Genomic DNA, 24,937 nt, shown 5'->3' on the forward strand with positions numbered 1-24,937 from the left:
TGGGCGGAGTCACCGTCCTCATGACATCATCAATTAATGGAAGTGCAATCTGCTCGTTTTACAGGGAGAGTTTCAAAAAACGGGCTGTGTGCACTTCTCCATTTATCACAGGTTTAATGCATGGGACAGTATGTATGTGGCCCCAAGACCTTCCCTAGTATATATAGTATATATAGTACACCCGGTGGCCACTTTATTAAGTACACCTGTACAACCTAATACAATCCAATACAACTGTTCTGCCATAAAGTTTACTTTCTGCTGCCTATAATGCTCAGGTTTTCTTTTTGTCACAGTAATAAAGGTGTTCATTAAATTCTGTTTGGTATTAGTGGTGCTGTTGTACTGGACTGCATTTTATTGAGAGGTGTTTCCAATATTCTGCCCCCCTCATGTTTGTGAATATGGAGGACAAAAAATTAGAAACACCTCTCAGTATAATGTTGTCCAATACAAGACCTCTGCAAACTACAACCTCACTAATAAACATCAAATTAAATGTACACAAATTCTTCACGATGTGACAAAAAACTGAACATTATACATTTTCTTAAAAGGTAGAATTTAGGTTTTCACAACCTTATCAACCCTGATGCATCCAACTCCAGACATGGAGTTTCGCACGACAAAGCATGGAGACAACATCATCAGTTAGCATTAGATCTTTATTTCTCATGTCACTTTGAAAGCTTACAAGGAGCTTACATTTAACTTGGGAATTCTCAAATGACACAAGCAAAGATTATATACAGTACTATAAACTGTCAGCTATGATAAAGGAGACCAAATGTACACATTTTGTAGTTCTTTCCGTAGCATATGTTTTCTGTAAGGTATAGTTGTTTTTTTGTATTTTTTTATTTTTTTGCCGGAGGCAGGTGCCCATATCCATAAAGCATTCCTTATTTCCATACTTAACTCTTTGCGATTACAAAAATATCAGATATTTCTTAATTCTTTCAATCCCTGTGTTGACAAGTGCGTCTTGATGCAACTTCTCAACATTATTGCTGCATTAGCACAGTAGTAAATTCTGGACCTCTTAAGTAAACATATATAGTAAAACATGGCTATTAGCAACTTTTTCTTTTCTTTTTTTTCCTCTTACAGGTTCTTTAAATACTCAACACACTTTCAAAGTGCAAAAAACAGATCCGAAATTAGAAAAAAAAGGTGCAAATCATACTACAAAAAAAAAAAAAAAAAAATTCTGGTGAGAGCATAAAAGAGGACATGGCACTTCTAGCATGGTGTGGAAGTGTGAACAGAAACGTCTTGAGTGAGGAAAAGAAGAATGGCATTTATTTCTGCCCAATGTGTCATAGTAAAGAGTCAACATGAGCTTGGCTTGTCCTGATTTACGGTTCAATTTGGCCTTGGTTTTGTCAATGCACTGAGCAAGTGTCAGCATTCAACTGCCTGCAATGCTCCTTGCTTGTTTTTTTTTCCTTGCTTGAGTAATGCTAAGGATAAATTACAAGCAAAGGGGTAATGGTTCGAAAGACATCAGCATCCAATTTCCCACACTGCTCCGACCTTGTAATTTTCCATGCCTCCACTTAATTTTATAAGTTATGTTTGGGGTAAATTACAAGTAAATCGATAAGGTTGCATTTTCTAGACAATTTCAGAGCCTCCACTGACACAGAATCATATGTCCCTTCATTCTTGGCCTTGACCACATCTAAACAAAATGTAAAAACTGACTTTAAAGTTGTCTAAATATAAGTAAAGGTAGGAGTTTTCCCTCTGACTACAAAAAACAAAGGAAAAGCTTCTGCCCCTAAACAAAGTAGCTTAGTATCTTCCCAGTTAGTTAAATGATTCAGCAGGGACACTGTGATTGAAATGGAAGATTGGAACTCAGTCACTTAAGGAGAGAAAATACTGATGAATACTGAACTGAATTTCACTCACTGAGGGAGGGGTACAAAAAAAAACAAACAAAAAAAAAAACAGTAAACAAAATAATACAAATCTGATGAAATGAAAAATGCCAGAACATAAATGTATGCATCTCATAAAGGCAAGGCATTTTCAGTTCTTTCTGTTGGAGTGACTTTTGAATCTTTAAATATCTACTTTTGTTTTGTTTTAAACATCATCAATATCTACAAAATGCGCATGACCATTTTGTACACAGTGATTCATTTTTCCGCAACGTTGATGACAACTTGTAATCATGTACAGCATGGCGCCCCCCTACTGCCTCGGAGGACAAAGTCCACTTAAAGCACTTTACCTGAGGTTTTCATTAAGAATGCTGCAATTTGCCTAAACAGGGAGTCGAGGAACATACGCGAGAGCACACGTGCACGCACACAAACACACTCGCAGGTGCCCGCACACGGGTTGTGGTGCGGGTAAGCACGCATACACGCAGCGTACACGCTTGCACACAAAGATATATCCCCGCAGGTTCACCAAGCATGCTTTCAGAGGTTCTGGGGATATGACGCCTGCGTTAAGTTGGGGGATAGAAAAGTCTTGTCTGGACTGGGGGAGGATTTGCAGATCCTCTTCTAGCAGATGCCATGTAGAGCCCAGAGTCTGACTGGGCTGTTTTTCCTCTGGTGGGCTCGCTCTACTTTAGTCTGAGTCTTGCTCGTCCGTCTCAGGGGTTTTTTTTGGCCCCCGCCAGAGTCAACACCAAACTTTTCGAAGGGTTCTGCTGCCCCCCGATGTTCTCCACTGGTAAGTGACTAAAAGAGGCTCTCCAGAGTTTTCTCTTCCTCCGCAGAGCGTTTGGAGTTCAGTGATATATATGTTTTTTTTTTTGTTGTGTTTTTTTTTTTTTACAGGCTAGGTAAGCCCCCTGCCCCCTGCAGCCCCCAGGGGAGGTTAAATGCGGTCAGCTGGTGTTGAATGACTTGACCCCTGACTTTTAACCCTCTGACCTGGCTGTGGTGTGTTTCTGGGGGTGGAGGGGGGTGTGGGGCCTGGGAGAGCAGGGCCGGGGCAAGGAGCCAGTCACTAGGGGGAGGAGGAGGAAGATGTCCTGCCTGTGGAATAACTGTAAAAGACAGAGGAGGAGAAAATAATACATGTTACTTTCAGCCTCTGACCTTAAACTAGAGGAAAAAAGGAACAGGCATAGTTCATGAGGAGCTTATAAAGTTTATTAACAGTCAGATAAAAGTAAACATTGAACTCACACAAAAAATGTTAAAACTCCTGTGATATGGATACTCGGGCTAAGACCTGGCAAGAACCTCTCAAAAAATGAGTATCATGATGATAATTACATAGCTTATACATATATACACTGCAATAGTCTTGACTCAAAATCTATAAATGAAAGAATGTAATTCAAAAGTCGCATTCCTATTACTTAAAACAGAACTGGCATATTTCACTAACCACAGCAATAAATTAGAGACGCCATAAAATCAATATTAAAATGAAATGCAAGGTGCTACAGAATCGATACAAGATTTTGAAAAATAATCGGATACTGTGTCATTTCTTTTTCCAGAGGTACAATGGATAAAGAAATCATATGAGAGAAAATCCATGAAGTAAGTTTTAAGAATTGATTTTCAAGAACACAGTGATTCTACAAGCCTAACCTAAAGCCGAAAATGAGTGCAACCTGATGATTATGGCATCAGGATCATTTTTCCATGACTCACAGTCTGGATTCTGTGGTAAAAAACACAAAATCAGCGTTTCAAAGGACCCTTTGTGAAGTTGTACTCGGGATTCAGATCCTACCTCTGGATCCTGTGGACCATGTGAGCCACCAGGGAGTCGGAGATGCCGGGGTAGGCCTCCTCGGCCAGCAGGATGGCCTCCCTCAGCTCATCCAGGGCCATGGGGTTCCCGTTCACCTGCTCCTGCCTCGCCTTCAGCTGAAAGCGAGGAGGGGAAAGGTGGAAAGAACATGAGCACTGTGAAAATGGATTATTACACAGGCAAAAGGATAGTTCTGACGCTCAGGGGCTCCAAAACGTCTCCATGCCAAAAACCTCCATAGCAATTTGCACTGCATTTGATAAGATTGCGTCCCATCTGAGAATAGTTGCCAGATATGATTCAGGACAGGCCTACATGGCTGTCTGTGCTGCAGTTGGGGAGAATAAAACCTCTGACTCATGTGCAGGTCGGAAAACAACACTTCTATTAAAAATAGACCTTATTACGTGAGAGGTCATGAGCGTGAAGGAGACTAATTTGTGGTCGGCCTGTCCTTTGGTTAACCGGAGGGAGCTTCTTACCTCAGCCAGTGCAGGAGAGATGACTGTGGCCAGGCTCTGTGAATAAGGCCTCTTTGGAATGTCTTTAGTCTGCGGAAAGATAAAGAGAGAGATCTGAAACACGGAGGGGCTGATGGAAATAAAAGTAGCACAGCATTGCCTTGGGGGGGATTTTCAAATCGGCACGGCACGCATGTTAAATAAATATCACACCTTTTTATCATGGATTAGCTCTTATGCAACGGGACGCAAAATCTGTACTATAAAACCAAAGCCAATTTGTTCTATCAGTGGAGGGCAAAGACGCCCAAGGAAGCAGTGAGGCGCTTTTAGCAGCTGTGGCAGAGAAACCGTAGTGTCCTTTTCAAAATCAACAGGATTTGTATGCTGAAAACAACAAAAAACAACTTCACATTCCTGCATCCTGAATCTATTCTCCACTCGCGTCTCACCTGCTCTGTTGCCCCTGACTGTCCCTCCCCGTTCTGCAGCTTCTTGGGATCCTTCTCTCGGATTGTGAAGATCCAGTCATCGCTGCCAAAGTCGTTCCCGCCCGATGCCTGGCCGTCTTGCTCTCTGATTGGACCGATATCACACAGGATTGTAACATTTACTGGGCTGTGTAATTAAGTCATGCATGTTACGCGCTAACAACTGTGAACAAGTAATTCTGCCCTGATCATAACAAATGTGGGAGGACAAGTGGGACAGAGGATGATGAGAGACGATTTCCTCCCCCTCCACAGCTTATGTTGGTGAAAACTTAATAGCATACTTTCCAAAATAGCATTAAAAAGTGCTTAAGGCATAATCAAGCAGTGTAAAAGCAAACTGGCAGACGTGGATTATAAAGAGGGCTACAGAGGAAATACAAAAACAGCATGGATTTTAATAAACAGGAAAATTGACCTCTATTTCTGGGAAGATGTTCAGACTTACGAGTCGGACTCATCGGAACTGGACTCTGTGGTTCTGGACTGCTCTGCTTTCCACCGCTTGTACTTGTCCACCAGTTCGGTCAGGTAGGAGGTCTTCTTTGCATGGCGAACGATCAGCTTATGCTTGAGCAGCTCTTTGGCAGTGGGCCTCTGGGAGTGATAAAAGTTGGCCATAGGGACAAGGAGGTGAGCGCATATGAAAACAGCCATTTCAAGCCTGAAATTTACCCGTACAGACACGAAAAAACAAACACCACAAATCCTCCATCCTCACTTTAGTCTTATTGAAGTTAAGTCTTGCTTGAAATGTATACATGATCATGAAAGCAGAGCATAACAGTCTCAAATGAAATGAAAATCAACACCTGTTTACTTCATGCTGACACTTACAAAACTGGGCTCTTTATTGAGGCAGGCCTCAACAAACTCCTTGAGCGGTTTGCTGTAGTTGCCCTCCAGCGTGGGTGGGTTGTTCTTTGGGATGAGGAATAAAACCTTCATGGGATGGAGCTCTGAGTGGGGTGGCTCGCCTTTAGCCAGCTCAATGGCTGTGATGCCCAGAGACCAGATATCAGCCTGTAATGGACCGGGAGACACAGAAAGAGCCATGAATAACACAGATACAAATATCATAACACAGATCGTAGCAGGGTAGTGCTACAAATGTTTCTTGGTCTTTCTCATATAACTCTGCACTTCTCTTTAACCTGATCACTCGATTTGTTGCTTACAATGTTTGTGATCTCACTGTACCTTTATGTGCATGTCAAAAGCACCATATTTACCATATTTCCAAGTTAGCACCACATGATCGCCCCCCTCAAAGTGAGAATTACAAGAGTGAAATTCAGAGATGTTGATAAAATTCAAGTTTTTGATTTGTGACATTTCATGGTACTTCAGTCAATGCGGGAAGTACAGGCCTCCAACTTTAAATGGCATTAGGATGGTGTTTTATCAGTGATAAAACATCATCTTATAATAAATGACACTTTTTCTGGAGGACAAAGTCCTGGTGAAGTATCTGTTAAATTCAAATCGCCTCTGCAAAGAGATTCAGCTAAATGCCAACATGGATAACTAAAAACAGTTCTCATGGGTTTTCAGAGAGTTTTCATAACTAGCCTCTCCCATGCTCAATTTACTGCTTTTGAACCTCAGAGCAGATAAGAGCAAGACCGGAGACAGGCTGACCACCTCTCAAGAAAGACTGCCCCTGAACTTCGAGCTCACCTTAGAGTCATAGGCTGACTGTTTGATGACCTCTGGGGCCATCCAGAAGGGCGTGCCGACGAAGGTGTTGCGTTTGATCTGGGTGTCGGTGAGCTGGCCGGCCACACCGAAGTCCGCCAGCTTCACTTCTCCTTGCTCTGACAGCAGCACGTTGGCAGCTGCGGAGGACAGATGGAAGGTTGATAATGATCCAGCTTAGAGCTTGCAAAATCGCATAAAGTACAAACAATGTGTGAGAATCCGTGCTATCTTTATGGGTGCTTCTAGAACATTTGTCTGAGCCATTTATCTCAGTTACAAATGCATTTGATGAAGGGGAAACGACTGTCAAAAGCCATTTAGCGAACCACAGCGTGCTTTCACCTCAATTCCCCAATGAAATAAAAACTCTATAATGAATGAATCCAGACGGGAATGTCAATACCATTAGTGTGTTATATGATCTTAGTGTGTGCGCGACGACTGAAACCCAAGTGTTCTCTAATAGCGTTGCTGTCAATCAGTACCTTTAATATCCCTGTGGATCTTCTTCTCAGAGTGCAGGTACTCCAGGCCCTTAAGGATCTCTCTGAGGATCGTGGCAATCTGAGTTTCGTCCAGAGCTCCGGGCTCCAACTAACAGGGAAAAAAAAAAATATCAACAAAGGGAGAAAAAAAAAAAATACACAACCATGGGCTGTGGGTGCCAGGTTAGTCTCAAGGCTGAGAAGCTGACTGATGACGGTAAAGTTGTTGATTCAATTTCTGGCATTGAAAGGAGGGTGTATTTTAGGCAGATGGTATTACATCTATAGGGCAGTCAGATGAGAAGCAGCTTTGATGAATTTCCATTTCGTAGCCAAAAACCTAAGCTTTTATTCAGCTGAAGATGTGCCATGAGGGACACTCGGAATGTAATAATTATTGGTGTTAAGATTTTGGCGAAAACAACATCTAGCAGTCTATGAGCTCCGCATGCTTGTTAGTACTGAGAGGTGCTGATCACAAGCACAGAGCTCAATGCAGCCATGATGGGTAGGCATGAGTCACTTACCAAATCTAATGCCGAACCGCCACCTAAGTACTCCATGATGATCCATAACTTTGTGTCCTGGAACAGAAGAAGAGAATGAGCTGTTAGTGATAAAAGGAAGGGGTCAGTGAGTGCTTAGAGAGTTATATTCTGGATATACTTTCACAATTTGCTCATTAAGGCTGGGTATTGGCTTACTGCAAGGTGTCAGGAGTGTGGCGCCTTCCTAAACAAGTCATGATGACACTAATAAGTGTTTGGTGGGTGTCTAAAGTCCTCTCGGGCTAATCCCTATTTAATTTGGGATTATTCAGGGGAAAAAGTGGATAGAGGAAGGCAAATCCTTTTATGTCTCATCTCATTTTCTCATTTTGAGGTTTTGGCTTGTGGGGAAAATAGATGCACAAACACTGAGGTAAAGAAATTAGATGTAAAGCCCGAGACTTTGCATACAACCACAAAATTTTCGGTGTGTGCTACATTCTGCGCAAATTGTCTAGTGAAATCAAAGCACACACGCTCAGGTATTGTGTGTTCTGCGTAACCGGCGTCACCTTCAGGTATGAGCCGTAGTACTTGGTGACAAAGGGGCTGTCACACTGGCTCAGCACTGTGATCTCTTGCTGAATGTCTTCGATCTCGTCCTCGGCCTCCTCCAGGTCTATAATCTTGATGGCCACGACCTTCTGGGTGCGATTGTCGATGCCTTTGAACACCTCGCCAAACGAACCCTTGCCAATCCGCTCCAGCTTGGTGAACAGCTCCTCCGGATCCGCTTTGACATTCTGCGATGGAGGAGGGAAGAGGGGAGACAAAGCAGGGGAGGAAAGGGGAGGGAAGGAAGGGAGGAAAAAAAGGAATGTTTGAAAAGAACAAAACATCAGGGAGCAAAGCAAAGCACCAGCGGGGAACCATTATTAGAGAATACATGAATTCACCCAGTGCTGCTCTTTATATGTGTGTGTGTGTACATAAAGAAAGACACAGAGTGGAGGGGACTGAGTGTAAACACTGAATTAGCACATCAATTGGAAAAAAAAATGATAATTTACTAACAAAAAACACAGGGCAAGCTTGCAATTTATTTCTCACAATAAGACACCCATTCGCACGTAGTTTCAAGAAACAGCTGCGCCTTATGGATATTTCTTTTTCTCATGTGGTGTGCAGTTTAAATTGTCAGTGTGATGTTTTTTTTTTTTTTTTTTTTTTGCCCTGAAATTAATCTGTGGACTTTCTGATCCTTGCGTTAATGGTTTGGTTGTCTGATCACTGCCACTAAGACACAGATTCAACCAGTGCTAATACTAAATGAATAAGAGTTACAGGGACAAACCTAACATGTAGCGTAACACTATGTCAAAATGCATTTATTCAAAAAAAATGTTTTGATTTTTAGATGCGGATGATTTTGCATACAAATCTTCGACAGATCAATGAATGCTATTACTCACATTTGTATGGAAACTGCTGGAAATCGTCAATAAAATTACCCAGATTTGACATATTATTATCTTTTGAGCAGAATTAGGTGTTACACACAGACTCAGATGAGTCTGTGTGTTGGGAAACAAAGTTGAAGTTTCTCTTAAGTTCATGCGACAACCTGTACTAACTGCTGGCACTGTGATGCAAGGTAAAGACTCACCTGTAGGCTAAATTATTCTGTGCCCATGACAGCAAGGACACAAGATATTTTCCATGAGATCTGGGCATACAAAACTGCGTAAAAAAAAAAAAAAAAAAAAAAAAAAAAAAACTTAGGCGGCCCTCCTAGGAGTTTATTAGGGAGGTAGAACCCTGTATTTGTTCGGCAATTCCAGTGACAAGGCAAACATCCAATTTTTTTTTTTTTTTTTTTAGGGCTGCATGTCTATCTAAGGGTGGAATGAATAACCTACTCGAACGCCGCAGGAAGCGAAATAAAATGACTGAATTCTCCAAGGGCTGTTATGTGGGAAACACAAGAGCAGGCGCTGACAAAAACAACTTCCTTTTATGACCTCTTTTAAGCAGAGAAAGGGTCAATATGCCCGTTTTGACACAGCTAAAAATGAAACAGCTGCCTACTGTAAAAAGGGATGCTTTTGGCTGTTGCCCTTTAAGACATTTGCTAACGGATATCTCTGTAGTGTGAAAAGGATGATTAAGTGATGATGTTGTGTTTGAATTAAACAATGAGATATTTTTGTTTGCAGAGAGCACGAAATTGCAATGACAGCCTCCAATCAAAATTCTGGCTCATATTATTGTTGCAAAGTATATATATCGGTGTCAATTGAAACTAAGCGAGGTAAGGAGTCCATCGGTGCCAAGCATGCTATGCAGGGTTGCCAGCATTTTGCTCCATGGTTAGGCTACATTTTGGTGATCGAAAAAATTTCATTTTCAAGGAGATCCCTTCACCTCTGACCTGACCATTTTATGCCAATCCCATGCAGTTTGGAGTTTGCAGTTTGGGCCACAATCCATGCAGTGCAAATGTGTTCTTTTGGCTTATTCTAAAATGGTGTATTACTGCATACTGGGGTCTAAACAGTCTTGGAGTTGCATAAATTGGGTTTGACTGGAAAGCTGAGACTCTTGTGGATTCAGTGAGCCCACTTTTATTCATGTGCGATGATGTCAGCCCCCATAGTAGCCACTTCATTGTAGCGAGACCATTTCTTGAAACTTGACATCACTGTTTAAAATGACCCGGTGTGACCTTTAAGATAATCACAGCCTCATGCAATTTTACATCCACAAACTAGCGGATACAATACGTGCAGAATCACAATACCTAAGAGTTGCAATATATACTGATTCTCCACCCAAGTATTGTAATAGTATCGAATCACGAGGTAACCATATTGTGCCAGCACTACTGGAGTGGGCACAATCTTTACTTGACAGACAGCAAAACCTTCCTTTAAACCTAGGATCATAATGTTTGTCTAACACCTTGGTTCTAGCCCAAGCCCCATCTCTAATGCATCCTCCTCCAAAAATTCTGCCTTCCACCTCCTCAAAGCCAGCAACAAATCCAGACCATGGAAATCTGCTAACAGGCCTGCATGGGGAATATAATCTGGTGCATGAGGTAGTTGACATCAAGGAACAGTTATCTACTCAAGTTATCTACCCAACACAATTATCCCCCATAGGCACAATCCTAAAGATAGCAGCAGCAACACGAACAAGGCTCATGTGTGCATGATGGTTACTTGGAGCAGGGGAGCCGGATAGCAGTGTGCAACATGCCTGGAGCACTGGGGGGGAGCTGGATCAGTGTTGCAGCGCTCGGTGCTTTGCAGACCCCCAGCAGGGAGTCAGCACGGACAAACAGTGTGTACATTTTGTTCTAGCAGTGACTGAAAACAGTTAGACTTATATCAAAAGATAGATAGCTCACCTGCATGCCCGGTAGGTTACCCTGAACAGGAGAATGGGCCATGGTGCCTCCAACAACGCAGGGCTGTGCTCTCCTCGGCTTGCCTTGTGTTTACACTCCGCTTGTGGTAATGTTAACAAACACTATCCTTCAGGACGCCAGCCCTACTGTGAAAACTCGCCGTATTGAGAGGAAAACAGTCCTTCCTCAACTTGCTAATGTACCGTTCTTGGATGGGAACAACCCCAAGTCACCCAAACAGCTAAGTGAGCTAACCGAGGTTGGCTAATGCTAACTCTGAAGCTTGGGCAATCTCCTGCAAGCGAGAATTCCGCAATGTTAGCTCGCTAGCCAGTCGGCTAAGCGTAAACTAGCAAATCCGATTTCCTCCGCAGCCAGGCTACGCTGCTACGGCAATTTTAAACTTCCAGGAGACCAAGAAATGTTTAGCTATGACGCTGTATTTCACCGTTTACTTACTGACACTTTCTGAGACCGTATTCTCTCGCTGACGGTGTTGTCAGCTAGCTAACATGGTTAGCTTGCTAGCTAGCTAGCCGACGCAGACGACCTGACGAACGTTCTGTCAGCGAGCTGGCTAGGTGCACATTTGTCTGCATACCGCAAATGTCGCCCCGCAGAAGAGTCTTGAATAAAGCGATTAACAGCTCTTATCCCTTTTCTGGTGGTTTTCAGGAGCTCTAAAAGTCTGACATCAGTGGAGATGATCAGCTCGCCAGTATTTTTGTTTTCTCCCTCACTTTCGTCCAGTACTCTCGGCCATCTTGTCGGTGCTGTGACGCCTGGGCGGATCCGGATCCGGATCAACAACAACATCCTCACCACGACTCTCCACCTACAGCCCGCCGAGCTCAGGTGATGCTGCCAGGTGCATGGACCAGGGCCGCACAAACTTTTCCCCTCCAACATATTAAACCATTGACCCCTGTGTGGCATGGCTGTGTCCCAAGGAGGCTCATCTGGGAAGATTTCAGCAGGTATGATTTAATCCAGAAATAATTATTCAGGGTTGTGTTGGTGTGGTGACACACACACTGGGGGCCGGGGAGAGTGAAACCCATGATCAAAAATGTCACCCTTGCACGTTTTTTTTTTTTTTTACTGTGCAAACATTTACTTGAAGAAAATCTGCGAAATTAAATTTCTATTTCTAATTTCTAATTTTGTTGGGGAACCCCATCATGTGCTCTTGGGAAGCACAGCTCAAAAAAATCATAATTGGGCTGCACGAAGACGCACTTTGCATTGTTATGCATCAGTTAAATATGTGATTGCCGCCCCCCACCTCCATTTTGTTTAAAAAAAAAAAAAAATCACCTTTTGGCCACTGAGATCCCTGCTGTTATGCTACTGAGGTTCATCTAAAGGCATTTATGCAGCTCTGGACTGAGGCAGCCTTTTGCATTAGTCTATCAATAAATCAAAGCATGGGCCTGATCGTTTCCAGCCAACGCTTTCGCACTGCAGCGACGCCTAGCAAGCGTTAATTGGACTGTACTGGACTTAATTGGCATTTCACGGATTCCACCACAAGGGGGCGCCAGTGTATAAAATTATGACGACAGCAGCCTTGTATAATCTGGATGCTGCTGCCGGTGCATCATCCGTGCCTGCTGCAATTGGAAATAATAATGGAATGGATATTTCTGCGGCTAACATTTATGCTGTTTAGGGTGTAGTCATCAGGAAAATGTGTGAATTGAAACAGAATGGTGAAGCAGCCGCAATCTGACCATAATTAGACACATGGCCGTACTGCGCCCTTCACACTGTCCTAATTGGAGTGGCAGAGGCCCCATGGTATGCCGCAGGCCAGCGCTTGAGCAAATCCACGTGTAACCCAACACGACGTTGTCTACATTAAGCAAGCCTTTATAATATGATTATATGATTGAGATGAATACCGTGTCTACGCTGGATTTTATTGTCAAGAGGTAAAAGGAAACCATACCTAATCTTAGCATATTATATCCTATTTTAAACGCATAATAGCAAAAGTTCAGGTCCCTTTAGGAGTGTCATAATAACATTATAGGGGTACGTAAAAATGCTATTTATTACAATAAGGTCACTACAAACTCATTATTGCCACACACTACAAGTCATTGTGCAAGTACAGAGGTTATTATAGGAGTATTTTAGTGATTTTCTATGAAGCAGCCTCCATTTACTTAGCGTGCTGTGGAATATATTCATGATGGGCACAGTGGTGTATAAATAGACTATATGGAGGAGGAATTGCCCTCACAAATGAATTCCTGGATGGAAGTACACGCACAGTGCAGCGGCTCCGCGTCTCACATGTGCGCCCCGTCCTCGCCGCGTCCAGGCTTTAACGCGTCTATTGGGAAGCACTACCTCCCCCCTCCATGCGTAAATTATGTAGGGCAGGAAGGGAATGCTTACCTCCATTTGAGAAAAACCCGGTCGGTGAAGGCTATGTGTTGAGTGAGAAATAGATCACACAAAAAAATTCATCCTCGTTTCCAGCCAGCATTTGACAGAAGAGCACCGTAGTAGCGCATCACGACTTGCCTATTGTGAAACCAAGGAGAAGGAAAGATGGACATCACGGATCAAGGAGCTCAAATGGAGCCGTTATTACCAACGGTAAGTATATAACAGACAAGCTATCACTACATTTTTGTGACATTGTACATGGCTTTGAATATTATGAACGCCGAGTATGTGGATTGGTGTCCCTCTGCCTAATTTCTCTTTAGAATAAAACAGGCATAGCCATAATGAAACGTCCTATCAATGTAGGAATTACATTAAAAGCCCAGTGTTTCAAATCACCTATATTTTGACAGTTTTATTCCTTGTGTGTCGCCTGACATTCATGACATCGCTTTTGTTATGACTGAAATCCTAAAATATTGCGCACTTCAGATGGAAGAAATGCATAATTCCACCATGTACAATCACATTTGAGGGCATGATTAAATCCTGTATAGAGTTATGGCTTATGTGGCCGGCATTTGTGATAGCCGTGTCACTGCACACGCTGAAAAATGTCACAGCAGATTCATTTGTCTTTTCCAAATAGAAAATCCTCCAGATGATATCTTGCCTCTCAACATTACCGTATGGTGTACCCGTCGACCTAATTTTTGATACTCTTTATGAAACCTGATGCCAAGCTGTTGCTTTAAGTATACTGCGGCTCCAAGATGTTACAGTGAAGCTGATAGAGCGGATAGTACTATTTTATCTCAGACCCATGCAAACAGTGAGAAGGAGGGGGTTATAAGCCTGATCAGTGGTGTTTAATGAGCTCCCCTTCTCTCCATCTCTCCATGTGGGTAATTACCAACTGCAGCATAACCCACAGTGCCTGTAGCCCACACAGAAATACATGAAATTAGTAATCTTTCCCATCTGCATATGATAGTCTTGGCATTTGTGAACTCAACGTGACACTCCCACACAAGCCCAGCTATCCCTCCCCTGATGAAATCACCATGGACAGACCTGAGAGTTAAAAAAAAGAGAGAATAGCCTGTTTATTTAAAACACAGTGCTGTAGGGCTATGGCAACATCCCCTAAGTATTGTTTATTTCAATGAGGCAGGCTTGCTGAAAAATCAACACTATTCACTACAGGTAGAGTGTTGGTGGAATACAACAGGGGCCGCACAAGCAGAACCTCAACCCACTTAGTTCAGAGCCCTTCGTGCCCACTGGCAGAATATCAAAGTAGCAGCAGGTCTTAAACATGACTCATTGAACCACCTCTGTTACATGAAGGCAGAGCCTGTACTTCTGCGGTCAGCATCTCCTCATTAGCATTCAGGTGAGACTACACTGAGGAAAAAAAATGTCCGCTGCTCTGGATTCTTTCTCAAGGCTAAAGGAGAAATATTGCTTTTTTTTTTTTCCTCAGTTAAAGACGAAAAACTGTGTTCGCTCTTAAGAGCAATCAATATTTCCCCTTTTGGAGCTGATCACTCAGTTTTGTTTGTACAGCCGATATGTTAGTGTGGTGTTGTTTTCCCAGGGCTCCACACACATACAGTGCATACAGTGATGAGGAGAGCGATGGCTGTTCTGTTTCCCCTGCAGTCTCAATGCAGTGTGGTTCCCTGTCATCGTAACTCACTGCTGCTTCCACTGTCCCCTCCTCCTACACGCCGCATGCCAATGCGTTGTCATGGTTTCCAGAAAATGTGTATGGGTATGTGAGGTGTTAGTGTGGTGAGAATCCCTGGGACTCCTCGGGATGTGACAAGGCAGGATGGCTACCCATTGAAAAACAGGAGCAGAAGAAGGAGGTCCTCTGTTCTGTCCTATTGTAACATGTTACCAGGATTCCAAGGTCAGGCAAGGGAGTATGTTTGATTTACAGGACCAGGAAGGACCATTTCTCACTGCAGCAGCGCTAATAGCATGTTGTAATTCTCAATTGGCGTTTTCTAATTGAATGAGTGGTGTTGTGTACTACATACTGACTACAGGTGATCTTTTTTAACACACAAATTATGTATCTGGCAGGACAGTAATAAATGTGCATGTTTTGATTTTGTTCCACTCAGTGGCAGTTCTGTAGATTGATTTCTTGTTGTTCTCTGACTTTGTTTTGTAGGAACAAAGTTCTCAAGAAAACAAAGATGTGGTGAGTAATATTTATTTTCTTCATTTGGCCTGTAAGAAAATCTCACTTTTGCTCAATGATAATAATGATAGTAAGATTTATATTAATAATAATAGCAATCCTAGCACTTTACAAGACAGTTACAAAGCGCTGTACAAAGGATCGAAAACTCGTAAAATCAACAGCATAAGCCATAAAAACAAGTAGGAAATACAAGGGTATAGAAAGAGCCATAAAAGGAGGTCAAAAACAACATTTTAAAGGTCATTACATAAAAGCAAGTCTATAAAATGAGTTTTAAGAGGCGATTTAAAAGATGATACCGATTTAACCGGCCTCAGGCAGGTCAGCCCAAAGTTTTGAAGCACTGATGGCAAAATCCCTCAACTGTTGGATTTTAATCGACATTTTCTGTAATCTACAATCTACAGTAATATGAAACATCTTTTTTTTGGTTTTTTATTTTTAATTAGGCAGCTTGTTTAGCAGATGTCTGGTGTATTTTTAGAGCACAATGGTCATGAATGTCACTGACAATCCATCTGGCGACCACACCAGACCGAGAACATGCTGGGTGGATGCAAAGGGTTTTTCATAATGCATAATAGGAACTAAGTGGAGTTAAGGCTTTCAACATGTGGACTGGCTTTGGGAGCTTGTGGAGTAAGAGTAAATGAGTGAAGCGGACAATGGGTCCAGCCATAAAGAGTTTTGATGCAGTCATGGCATCTGTTCTGACAAAGTGTTACTTATGCAACCGTGGATGCTGGCCACTGGCAAACACTCTGTGCTCTGTCTTGTCCTCAGTCTGGTTCAAGCTGTGAATCTTGCACTCATCAGGACCACATGGCCACAAGACCTGACTAAAAATTCTCTCACAAAGTGTGGTAAAAGTGGGTAAATAAAATTAAGATGTGTGTGTGCATAGAAACACACAGGGAGACCTCCAGTGCAGTTTGTGATTAGTAACGAATTAGTAGCTATGATTAGTAATGAGCATCATAGACATGTGGATTGGTTTTCCTGTGGACAAAAATGGAGAAACACCTAATGTTTCCATTTTGTTTGCATCTGGAGATGGATACTCTGAGAGGTGCTTGTTTGCAGGATCAGATCATTTGTGGGTCAGATTGTGACTGTCGGCATAATCTCAGAGCTATCTTTGTAAATCAGTGGAAGAAACATTGTCATCGAAATTGGTTGGTCCTCTCTGGAACACTCGTTTAACAGAATATGAAGTGCAGTGTTATAACAGAATCATTACCTTGCATGGATCTGGAATATGTGGTGTTGAAAAATATAAATATAATGAATGATCACTGATTATGTAGCCAGCAAGGCGTAATCTGCCTTCTTGCTTAGTGGGAGCTGTATTATATTATGCTTTACCTTTGTTTTTTTTGTTTTTTTTCCTGAATCAAAATTAAAAAAATTAAAGTGAATAAATATCTTTGGTGTACTCTATCTAATAACTCACCTTTGAGTCCGTACCCAGACTTTGCAAAACACTGGTTCATATGGGCAGACAGGGGACTCTAGTGCCCGAATCTGATCTTGGTCTTTGGTTCAATTTCAAGAACAATTTTTTTTTGGTCTCATATTGAGTTTGAGTCATTCTTTTCTTGACCTTGTGCCTGCTTTGTGTGCCACTTGGTTCACTAAGTGCCAGTGTGGATTTTGACTAAAGCTTTTCCCACCTGTCAGTTTGGCTTTTTCTCGGGGAAGCCAACATACTTGGAAAGATGGTAGTGCTAAATTGACTCAGTTGGGATTATAACTCAGGCTATCTAGCATGGCAGGCCTATGCTCCAGCCAAGGTAAACTTGAAGTGAAGAAACAGACAGGCTCACAGAGTTTGCAGTGGGATATGGAAAGAAAAGAGTTTAAAATATTTTTTTGGTCTAATTGACCAAATCGTTAATGTTTGGTTCCCTTTAACCCCAGCATTATAAACAGTTTAAGGGGTTCAAAAGTCTATGGTCCTCAGACATTTATACCTTGATTTGTCAGTGTATCAAAGTATCATGTTAGGATGTTGCGGGGTGTAATACAGAGTAGATTTACAGGTCAATATATATCTTGGTCCTTTGAGCCTAGTGATTCAAACTCAAACTCCACTGGATTTGGTCTTGGATTTGACTTGGTCTTGACTAAGTTTGTCTTGACTACATCCCTGGGTAGAAGTGATAGGAGCACCTCTGCCAAGCTGTCCAGTCAGGGCAATTTGATGGGCCAGGCTGGAGAAGATCAGTGAGAACAGACGGGGGAAGTCTGCTGGAGTTGCCTAGCCTTGTTCTTTTGAACATGGTGTTCTTGGATCAGTGTAAAATCTCTGTACAACTTGATGCACCAAGTGTGTAAAGCTGGCAGGCAGTCACACAGGCAGGAAGCCTCCCTACTGCAGTTCGGAGCCCAGACCGGCTGTGCTCCTTTCTACATTTAACTATAGCGGTGGGAGTGAAAGGGAGGGTGATGAAGAGGGCACTCAGGGAGACAGAGGGAGGTGGTACAGAGATAGATGGAGATTGACGAGGAGGATGAGAAGAGGGAGACGTGGAGGAAGCAAGACTAAGTGCCTTGCTCAAAGCATGATTTGGAAGACGCCTGTGAGAGATTTCTTCTGCTGTGAGCAATGCAAGTGCCATCTTTACCAATGCAACTTCAAGGAATATCAGATGACATAAACCGCAGAGAGAGCATTATTAGAGTTTCACATTGTCATCACAGGCAGTGCAGCAGCGATAGTTGCTTGTTACACTCGATCTATTTCTAGTGCACCATGCCTCGATCGTTTCGCTGACAATGCATTACAGCCAGAGAGCAGCCTCTTTGCCTCAGGTAGGGTGTGCAAGCACTTGCATGCACACACATACACACACAGAGATGCACACATACAATATCGCTGCATTGCCAGACCTGCTCACTGCTTCTTCGTCTTGAGGTGTGTGACGACCATGGCAGGAGTAGTTGTGAGGTGTGGCGGGGCTTTGCTCACCGGCCAGAACCCCTCACACAGAACGTTATTGTTTGGCTTGCCGTGACTTAAGCCAAGCCTCTCTTAGGTAACACGGCTACAGGGCTTGGCGGCTCAGTAGAGCACAACTGTGCACGGCACAGCATCGGTGATGTCAGCACGCTAATCTCTCTAGGGGGATTGGCCGATGGACGCTTGTCAGAAACATTTGATGCTACCCCTGGATGAAAGCCATTGGAGGCAGAGACAGAGCTGGAGCTGAGCTGAGCTGAGCTCCCTGTTTTTGTTTTATGTTGTGTTCACGGGGCTTTTGAAGGGAGTTTGTTGGCATATTCTGGCATGGGAAGAGCGGGTGAGAAGAGCGTCTGAGGAGAGGAGAGTGTGGGTACGAGCAGGCGCCCAACTGAAAGGCTGACTTTCTCTCTCTCTCTCTTTCGCTCCCGTTCTCCCTCTCTCACTCATACACAATCACAAACGCACACACTCAGCCACCAGCGGGGCTCAGGCCCTGAGCCTTAGCCTCTCGTCTTTCAGCTGCCGCAAGCACAAGGGGAGTTAGCGGGCATCCTGCCCCAACCTCACAGGAGTCAAGCCATGCTCTCAGTGGACCACAATAATGGATTTATTTACCAGGTAGGTTACTCTGACTTTGATTGTGCAGTTATACTCATACTATGGTTCTTCAGCACTGGGGCTTGTCAGTACTAGGTTTTGATTTTTCCATCATGCAGAAGTATGTATTATTCTCTTATCAAGCTTAAGGATGCTTTTGGGTGTACTTTTGTCCTGCTGATATAAGTTATATACAGTGTTTAGATTGATGCTGTGCAATATCAGCTGGGGGAATCATCCCTGGTAAGCCTCCGTGTGATCTTCTTACTCTTTGACTTGACTGACTTAACACCAATACCATTACATGGTAGTGCTAGTAGCAATCTGATTCTTGCTTCCAAATGCAGGGTTAACGTCTGTCTAGTTAATGAGCTGCAGGGAGGCTTGCCTTCTGTGCTGCAGAGAGGGCCAGTTGTGCTGATCAGCATGTGAAAGGTCCTGAGGAGGTTGTCTGACAGATGGGACGGTCATTCTGGGGAGAGAGAGGAGCTTATACCCACTGTCCTGACCCCAGTGATCCCTGAGGGAGGCACTGGTGAACAAAAGCCAGAATCTGTGGATTTGTTTGTGTGTGAGAACTGTGTCAGGTGTGTTCCACAGCAGGGAGATTTTTTCAGGTCATTTTAAGGACGAACAAAAAGTTTTACTGCATTCATTTTTGTTTTGGAGCAGTTAACTTCTCTTCTCCAGGAGTTTTAGCTGTCCGCATGTCAGGTTTAAAAAAATCTTGAATCTGCCTGCTTTTTAGGAGAGCCTCTATGAATGTGTCCATGTTGCACAGGGTGAGGGAGAGGTGATGATGTAGCAATGCCCACAGTCCACTTAGCATATTCTTCCCTGTGATGTTGCTGATGCTGATCCTGCTACCATTGCCACGGTAACCATGGCCATCTGTGGGGCTCAGAGCCACGACAACAGAACCAGCCAGCCAATGACAGGCCCGTATAGCCCTTGTTAATCCGCCTCCCCTCTTAGATAGCTATAGAATCATTGCAGCTCTGAGCACATGTAGAAAGTCCACCCCACTAAAGCAGACTGAAAGTAAATACAGTAGATTTACATCATGATGGATTTCGCTTAAATCGCCATCTGCTTGGCTATTTTCTGGCCTTGCTGTGTGGAGCATGAATGCATTGTACAAAACTTTTCTTTGTTTACCAGATCTGGTATAATTTTTAATGTACACCTCCGGGCCTAGATATCAAGGTAATGTAAATATCCATCACTCCTGCTGTTCTTTGCGTCACAAAAACCCTCAGGAGAGCTCATCGAGGAACATGGAAATGAGGTCGCATATCTGCTTCCCAGAGAGCGGCACGATAATGTACACAGTTTCCTGGAAAGGAGCTTGTGTGAATCAATAAATTTGTGATTTGTACTGGCTAAGAAAGTGGAACATAAGCTCTCAGAAAAATCTTGAAGACATCCTGTGTGTTGTTTTATTGCTGGTTTCCCCCCTGAAAGATAACATCACTGGGTGGCTAATGTGCTCTGCTAGTGTTTCAATTACTCATGTTTTTCTTTCCATCACCTCTTGTGTTGTCTTTATCATGTGCTGGTGCAGAAAAAAGGTTATGAGAAAATAAAGAGAATCCAACTTTCACTTTCATTTTTGTGTTACGAGAATTATATATTATGTATTATGAATTATGTATTCCTGTGACATGAGGCAGTTCAATACTGTTGCCTCTTCCATAACTAGAAATGGAGAGAAAACTGATCCTATTCTGTTATTTCAAGGGATGTAGTGATTGATCAACCCACTTAAATGAAACTCAACTATCATTTTATTGGCAAAATAGTCGACTCACCTTTATTAGATAACATCACCACCTTTATTAGATAATAAGGTCTGCCTGCAACATCACAGCGGTCAACTGTCTGTTTAAATATTTATGGTATCAGTGCAGAGTGTATTATTGTAAATAGTTTCAGATTGATATCACATGAAAATAGGGTCTTTATTACAAATAAATAAATGAATATATAGCCTCTTTTTTGAATATTGGTATATTGGTGTTTTAGAGGTTATCCACCTTTCACTGGCTGCAAAGATATGGCGAGTTTGTACAGATAATGATAGTACCTTTAAATAATTTTCTGAGGAAAACAACCAATATGTGTTGACAAAGTCAGTTTCGTGTTGATTGTCGCTAGAGCGGCTTGGGGCATGCCATGGTATGACGGCCCACATCAGGGTCCTACAGTTAGCCTCTGGTTTATGTATTTTCTGGGGCGGTCTTAATGTTAATGAATGCTGACTGAGCTGTCACTAGAGAGCTTATGTGAAAGTTTCAAATGGGTGACATTGCCCTTTAACTGCACTATCAAACAAAGGTCAGCATGAGGAATAAAATGCAAACACCTTAATGCACCACACAGCAATTAAATCATATGTAATAGGTTTAAAGAGCATTTGAGGATTTGTAAATGCAACAGTTCTTGTGAAATCGCTCTGAGGAAAATGTTGATTAAGCATGGTTACACTTGGCTTTTTCAGAGCAGCGATGCTTGGGAAGCATCCTGTGAGCGAGAGGGACACATTTCAGGTCACTTTCACTGTTGGCTGTGTGTATTTTTGGATTGTATCAGTTGAAAATACACCACAGCAACCCAAGGGCAAACACAAGATGCTGCGTATGGGATTACGCTGAAAGCACAGTGAGTTCTTACCATGCTTTGTCCTACTCCACGTCAAAAGGGGTACACTGAATATTCAGCAAAATTGTGGGGATTTTGTTGTTGTCACAGGATTATCGTCCAGTAGGTGACTGTGCATAAGTTTACACGAGTATCTTGATGCATGTGCAAATACATGTGCATGTGTGCGTGCAGGCATAGAAGGAATGATTGTCCTATTTGGGCATTTTTTTTCACCGCTTCGTTTCCCAGGACTGTTGGTTCTTTTTCAGTGGCCGCCAGATGTGATTACAAAAACTAGGGCAGTGGCTGCCTGGTGGTCCCGAGGACACAGTGGCTTTGTTGGCCCTCTTGGGTCAAACACTCGATCCTCCCAGGGCACTGTTAAACAATGTCAGACATGGAACTCATTAGAAAGAGTGGTTGGGACACAGTTAGCACGTGTATCTGCCCGGAGAGCAGAATCGGGAGTTGATACGGGGCAAGGGTGCACAGACAGTGATTGGTTTAGAAACGCCTCACCTGCAGGGAAAACTGTAATTCTAGACTCGGGACTTGCAGGTACACCTGTTGTACGCAAGGGGAAATTGATGGTAATCCTATGAGGGATTTTGATTCTCAGGCTATTATAGTGATTCTTTTGTCATTTGTCATACCTTGTGGCTGCCAAGGGAGGAAATTGAGGTTTTTACTGGTGATAGATTAGAGAGTCATGCGAAAGTTTGCCTCAGGAAAAGGACCCTAAATGTTTGCATGACTGTGACTTTTAAAGTGTTTATTTGTGGGTTTTTTTCTGAAACATTGACTTTTTATACACTGTAGAAAATTGGAATTCATATCAGTTTAGCCAACATTTACATACTGTGCAACTGCTGGTTTCTACGTGTGCTGTGGTTGGAACCATTTATATCTCCTTCAGCCGTAATATTAAACAAATCATATCAGCAGAATAATGAAGTAGATAGACTTGCACCAGATTAAATGTCGGTAGTTATTTAAAGCTGCACTTAGCATTTTTATGACCACAAGAGGGTGTTGAGAGCTCAAACTCTGTTTCGTAAACATACAGAGTCAGTGCTGCTTCCTTCTTCGCTTGCACAAAAATTGAAAGTTAAGTAAAAAAAAAAAAAAAAAAAAAAGCTTTTTGGATGGAAATGGGGGATACATTTCACTCTCACAAGGGTGTTGTTAGATTACTTGGATTATTTTGTCTCTGACCCCCAATTTGAAATTACTTTCAGTGACAAAGTAAACAACTGCTTAGAATGAACTCTTTTTTCTGTCATGACAGTGCTGATTGCAGCAATGGAGGCACTCATGCAAACTGATCTGAAAATTTGATGTGTTTATCTGCAGAATGTACAGTTTTTAGATGTTTGAATGAAGCTGAGGAGATGAGGGAGGAACTGGGAGGGTGCCGGTTTTATATTGCAAGGCCTCAAATTTGAGGCTGGACTTTGACAACAAAGAGAGAAAAGAGGTGAAAAATAGGAAAATGGCTGGCTCTGGTGAATTGGTATTGGTTTATATAATTAGGGGTACAAAATTCTTCATAAAGCACAGGCTAACTTCAGGGTTGTTAAGAGGTTCTGAAATTCCTTAGTGCAGGTATAAGCTCAAAGGAGCTTGCTGCTGTTTTTATCAGTTACAAATGCACAGATTGTGTATGTTTGTGTGTGTGAGCATGTATTCCTGTAATTAAGGAAAATCCCAGCCTAAAGCATAGTAACAATTTAAAACCGTTGAGTTGTGATTTACATTGTATTTTGGGTGCTGTTTTCTTGTTTGATGTTATATTTGGTTATAACCAGCTATCTAGCCAAAAGTGAATCCACTGACATCACTGGGTGACAGTCTTCGCACAGCTACAATGGAGTTTAACAGGGAATTAAAAAAAAAAAATTGCAATCTAAAACAGAATTTTTACCTGTCAAGCAATGGCCGTCCATGAAAATAAATCAGCACAAGCTTCTTTATAGACTCACTAATTTGCAGCAGTGTTAATTAAACTTACAGGAGAAACCCAGCATAGAAGAAAGAGAACTCACTTCTTTCTCTTATGAAGCGCCATTATAGCTCAGCAGCTGTGTGCGTTGTGATTTTACGAAAGGAATCCATGCTTTCAAACAGCGTACGTGTGTTTTAGGGTTGAATTTTCTTGTAATACCTTTGCGCACCCCTATATGTAGCACAAAAAGCACATGGGTTCTGCCCTGTTCCTGTTAATAAAAGACCCTTAGTGGTAAAGATAAGACCGAACACAGATTGCGTACTACAGATTGTACAATGTGTCTGTAGTAGTGCCAGATATTGACCAGGAAGCTCTGCTGCTTCTATAGAATATGTGCACTGAATTGAGATCAGATGGAGCCCAATGTCAAGCCTGTCTCATGAAGGTCACAATGCTCTACTTCCCATCTCTGCACACATGCTTGCAGTGTCACACTTTCGCACAAACATATACACAATCCTGTACGACACCAGAACATCTTCTGATATGGTTTGTGTGTGTGTGTGTGTGTCTGGGCCTGAAGCCTTATGTCCTCTTCTTTGTGTTGTTCATTCATCCACAGTGCTAATCCCTGTCACACCACCGCCTGCAGAGAACTGTATGCATTGTTGGCATATGCATGGTGTGTGTCCATGTGTGTACAGTGCATACACAGCATGTGCCTGTGTGAGTCTGTACATGGCATTTGCCACATTCGCATATAGATTGGCATGCTTCCCAGCTCTTTAATGGTTTCACTCATTTGTTGGTTCATATTTTATGTTTTGTCTGTGCTTATGTGCTTAGATGGTGTGTGCATCCATTATGACTAAGTGTGTGTAGTCTTTTGTACGCATGTTTCCACAAGACATTAAAGGCTGAAACAAACCTACATACTGTAACAAAAAAAGTCCACACAGGAGTGTATGATTTGAAAATGAGAAAATAATGTGTGTGAGTGCACTCATCATATATGCTCGTTTGTGTGTGTGGCCGATCGTGATGTCTGCTCACGTGCCTGTGCGTGGGAGCGAACCACCCCTCCTCCATCTCTCCCATCCCCACTCCCCCCCAGCGTCTTAGTCACGTGATCTCCGCTCCAGTCCCCCCGAAGCCCTCATCACCAATCAGCAGACCAACTGAGAAATGGCTGATTTATTTATCCCTGCCATGTAGGTGCATACATCACTGATCCCATGGTCAGAAAGAAAAGGCTTTATCCCGCCATAAAAGCTGGGAGATTAATCTAAACCTGGATTGGTAAGCAGGGATGCGGCTCTCTGGCCTGATCTGGGGTCAGTTCCCTGAGGTAGAGAAACCAGTGCCTATAAATAGAGGCAGAGACCTGCAGGCA

At 42.7% G+C, this 24,937-nt stretch overlaps 2 protein-coding genes across 5 annotated transcripts in view; one reads left to right on the plus strand and one right to left on the minus strand.

Moving 5' to 3' along the window:
• Positions 1–647: 647 nt before the first annotated feature.
• stk24b (serine/threonine kinase 24b (STE20 homolog, yeast)) lies at positions 648–11,570 on the minus strand. The gene is made up of 11 exons (XM_030073379.1): positions 10,774–11,570; positions 7,934–8,164; positions 7,401–7,457; positions 6,874–6,982; positions 6,368–6,525; positions 5,525–5,710; positions 5,136–5,284; positions 4,649–4,772; positions 4,218–4,286; positions 3,715–3,851; positions 648–3,013 (listed from the first exon to the last, which is right to left on the minus strand). The coding sequence occupies exons 1-11, from the start codon at positions 10,813–10,815 to the stop codon at positions 2,974–2,976; spliced, it is 1,302 nt and encodes a 433-aa protein (XP_029929239.1). The 5' UTR covers positions 10,816–11,570; the 3' UTR covers positions 648–2,973.
• A 70-nt stretch (positions 11,571–11,640) lies between these two features.
• The window catches only part of LOC115374425 (sodium-driven chloride bicarbonate exchanger-like), a 46,608-nt gene continuing 33,311 nt past the window's right edge, over positions 11,641–24,937 (plus strand). For 2 of the 4 annotated variants that reach the window (XM_030073366.1, XM_030073348.1), the window contains exons 1-2: positions 13,048–13,383; positions 15,359–15,388. In XM_030073366.1, the coding sequence (XP_029929226.1) occupies positions 13,336–13,383; positions 15,359–15,388 (78 nt within the window). In that variant the 5' untranslated portion in view covers positions 13,048–13,335. Of the gene's footprint in view, positions 11,751–13,047; positions 13,384–15,358; positions 15,389–18,574; positions 18,975–24,937 lie in introns of those variants that run through there. The other 2 variants (XM_030073337.1, XM_030073357.1) reach the window with 2 other exon arrangements.

The sequence above is a fragment of the Myripristis murdjan genome, chromosome 2 (assembly GCF_902150065.1).
Source record: "Myripristis murdjan chromosome 2, fMyrMur1.1, whole genome shotgun sequence".
Lineage (NCBI taxonomy): Eukaryota > Metazoa > Chordata > Actinopteri > Holocentriformes > Holocentridae > Myripristis > Myripristis murdjan.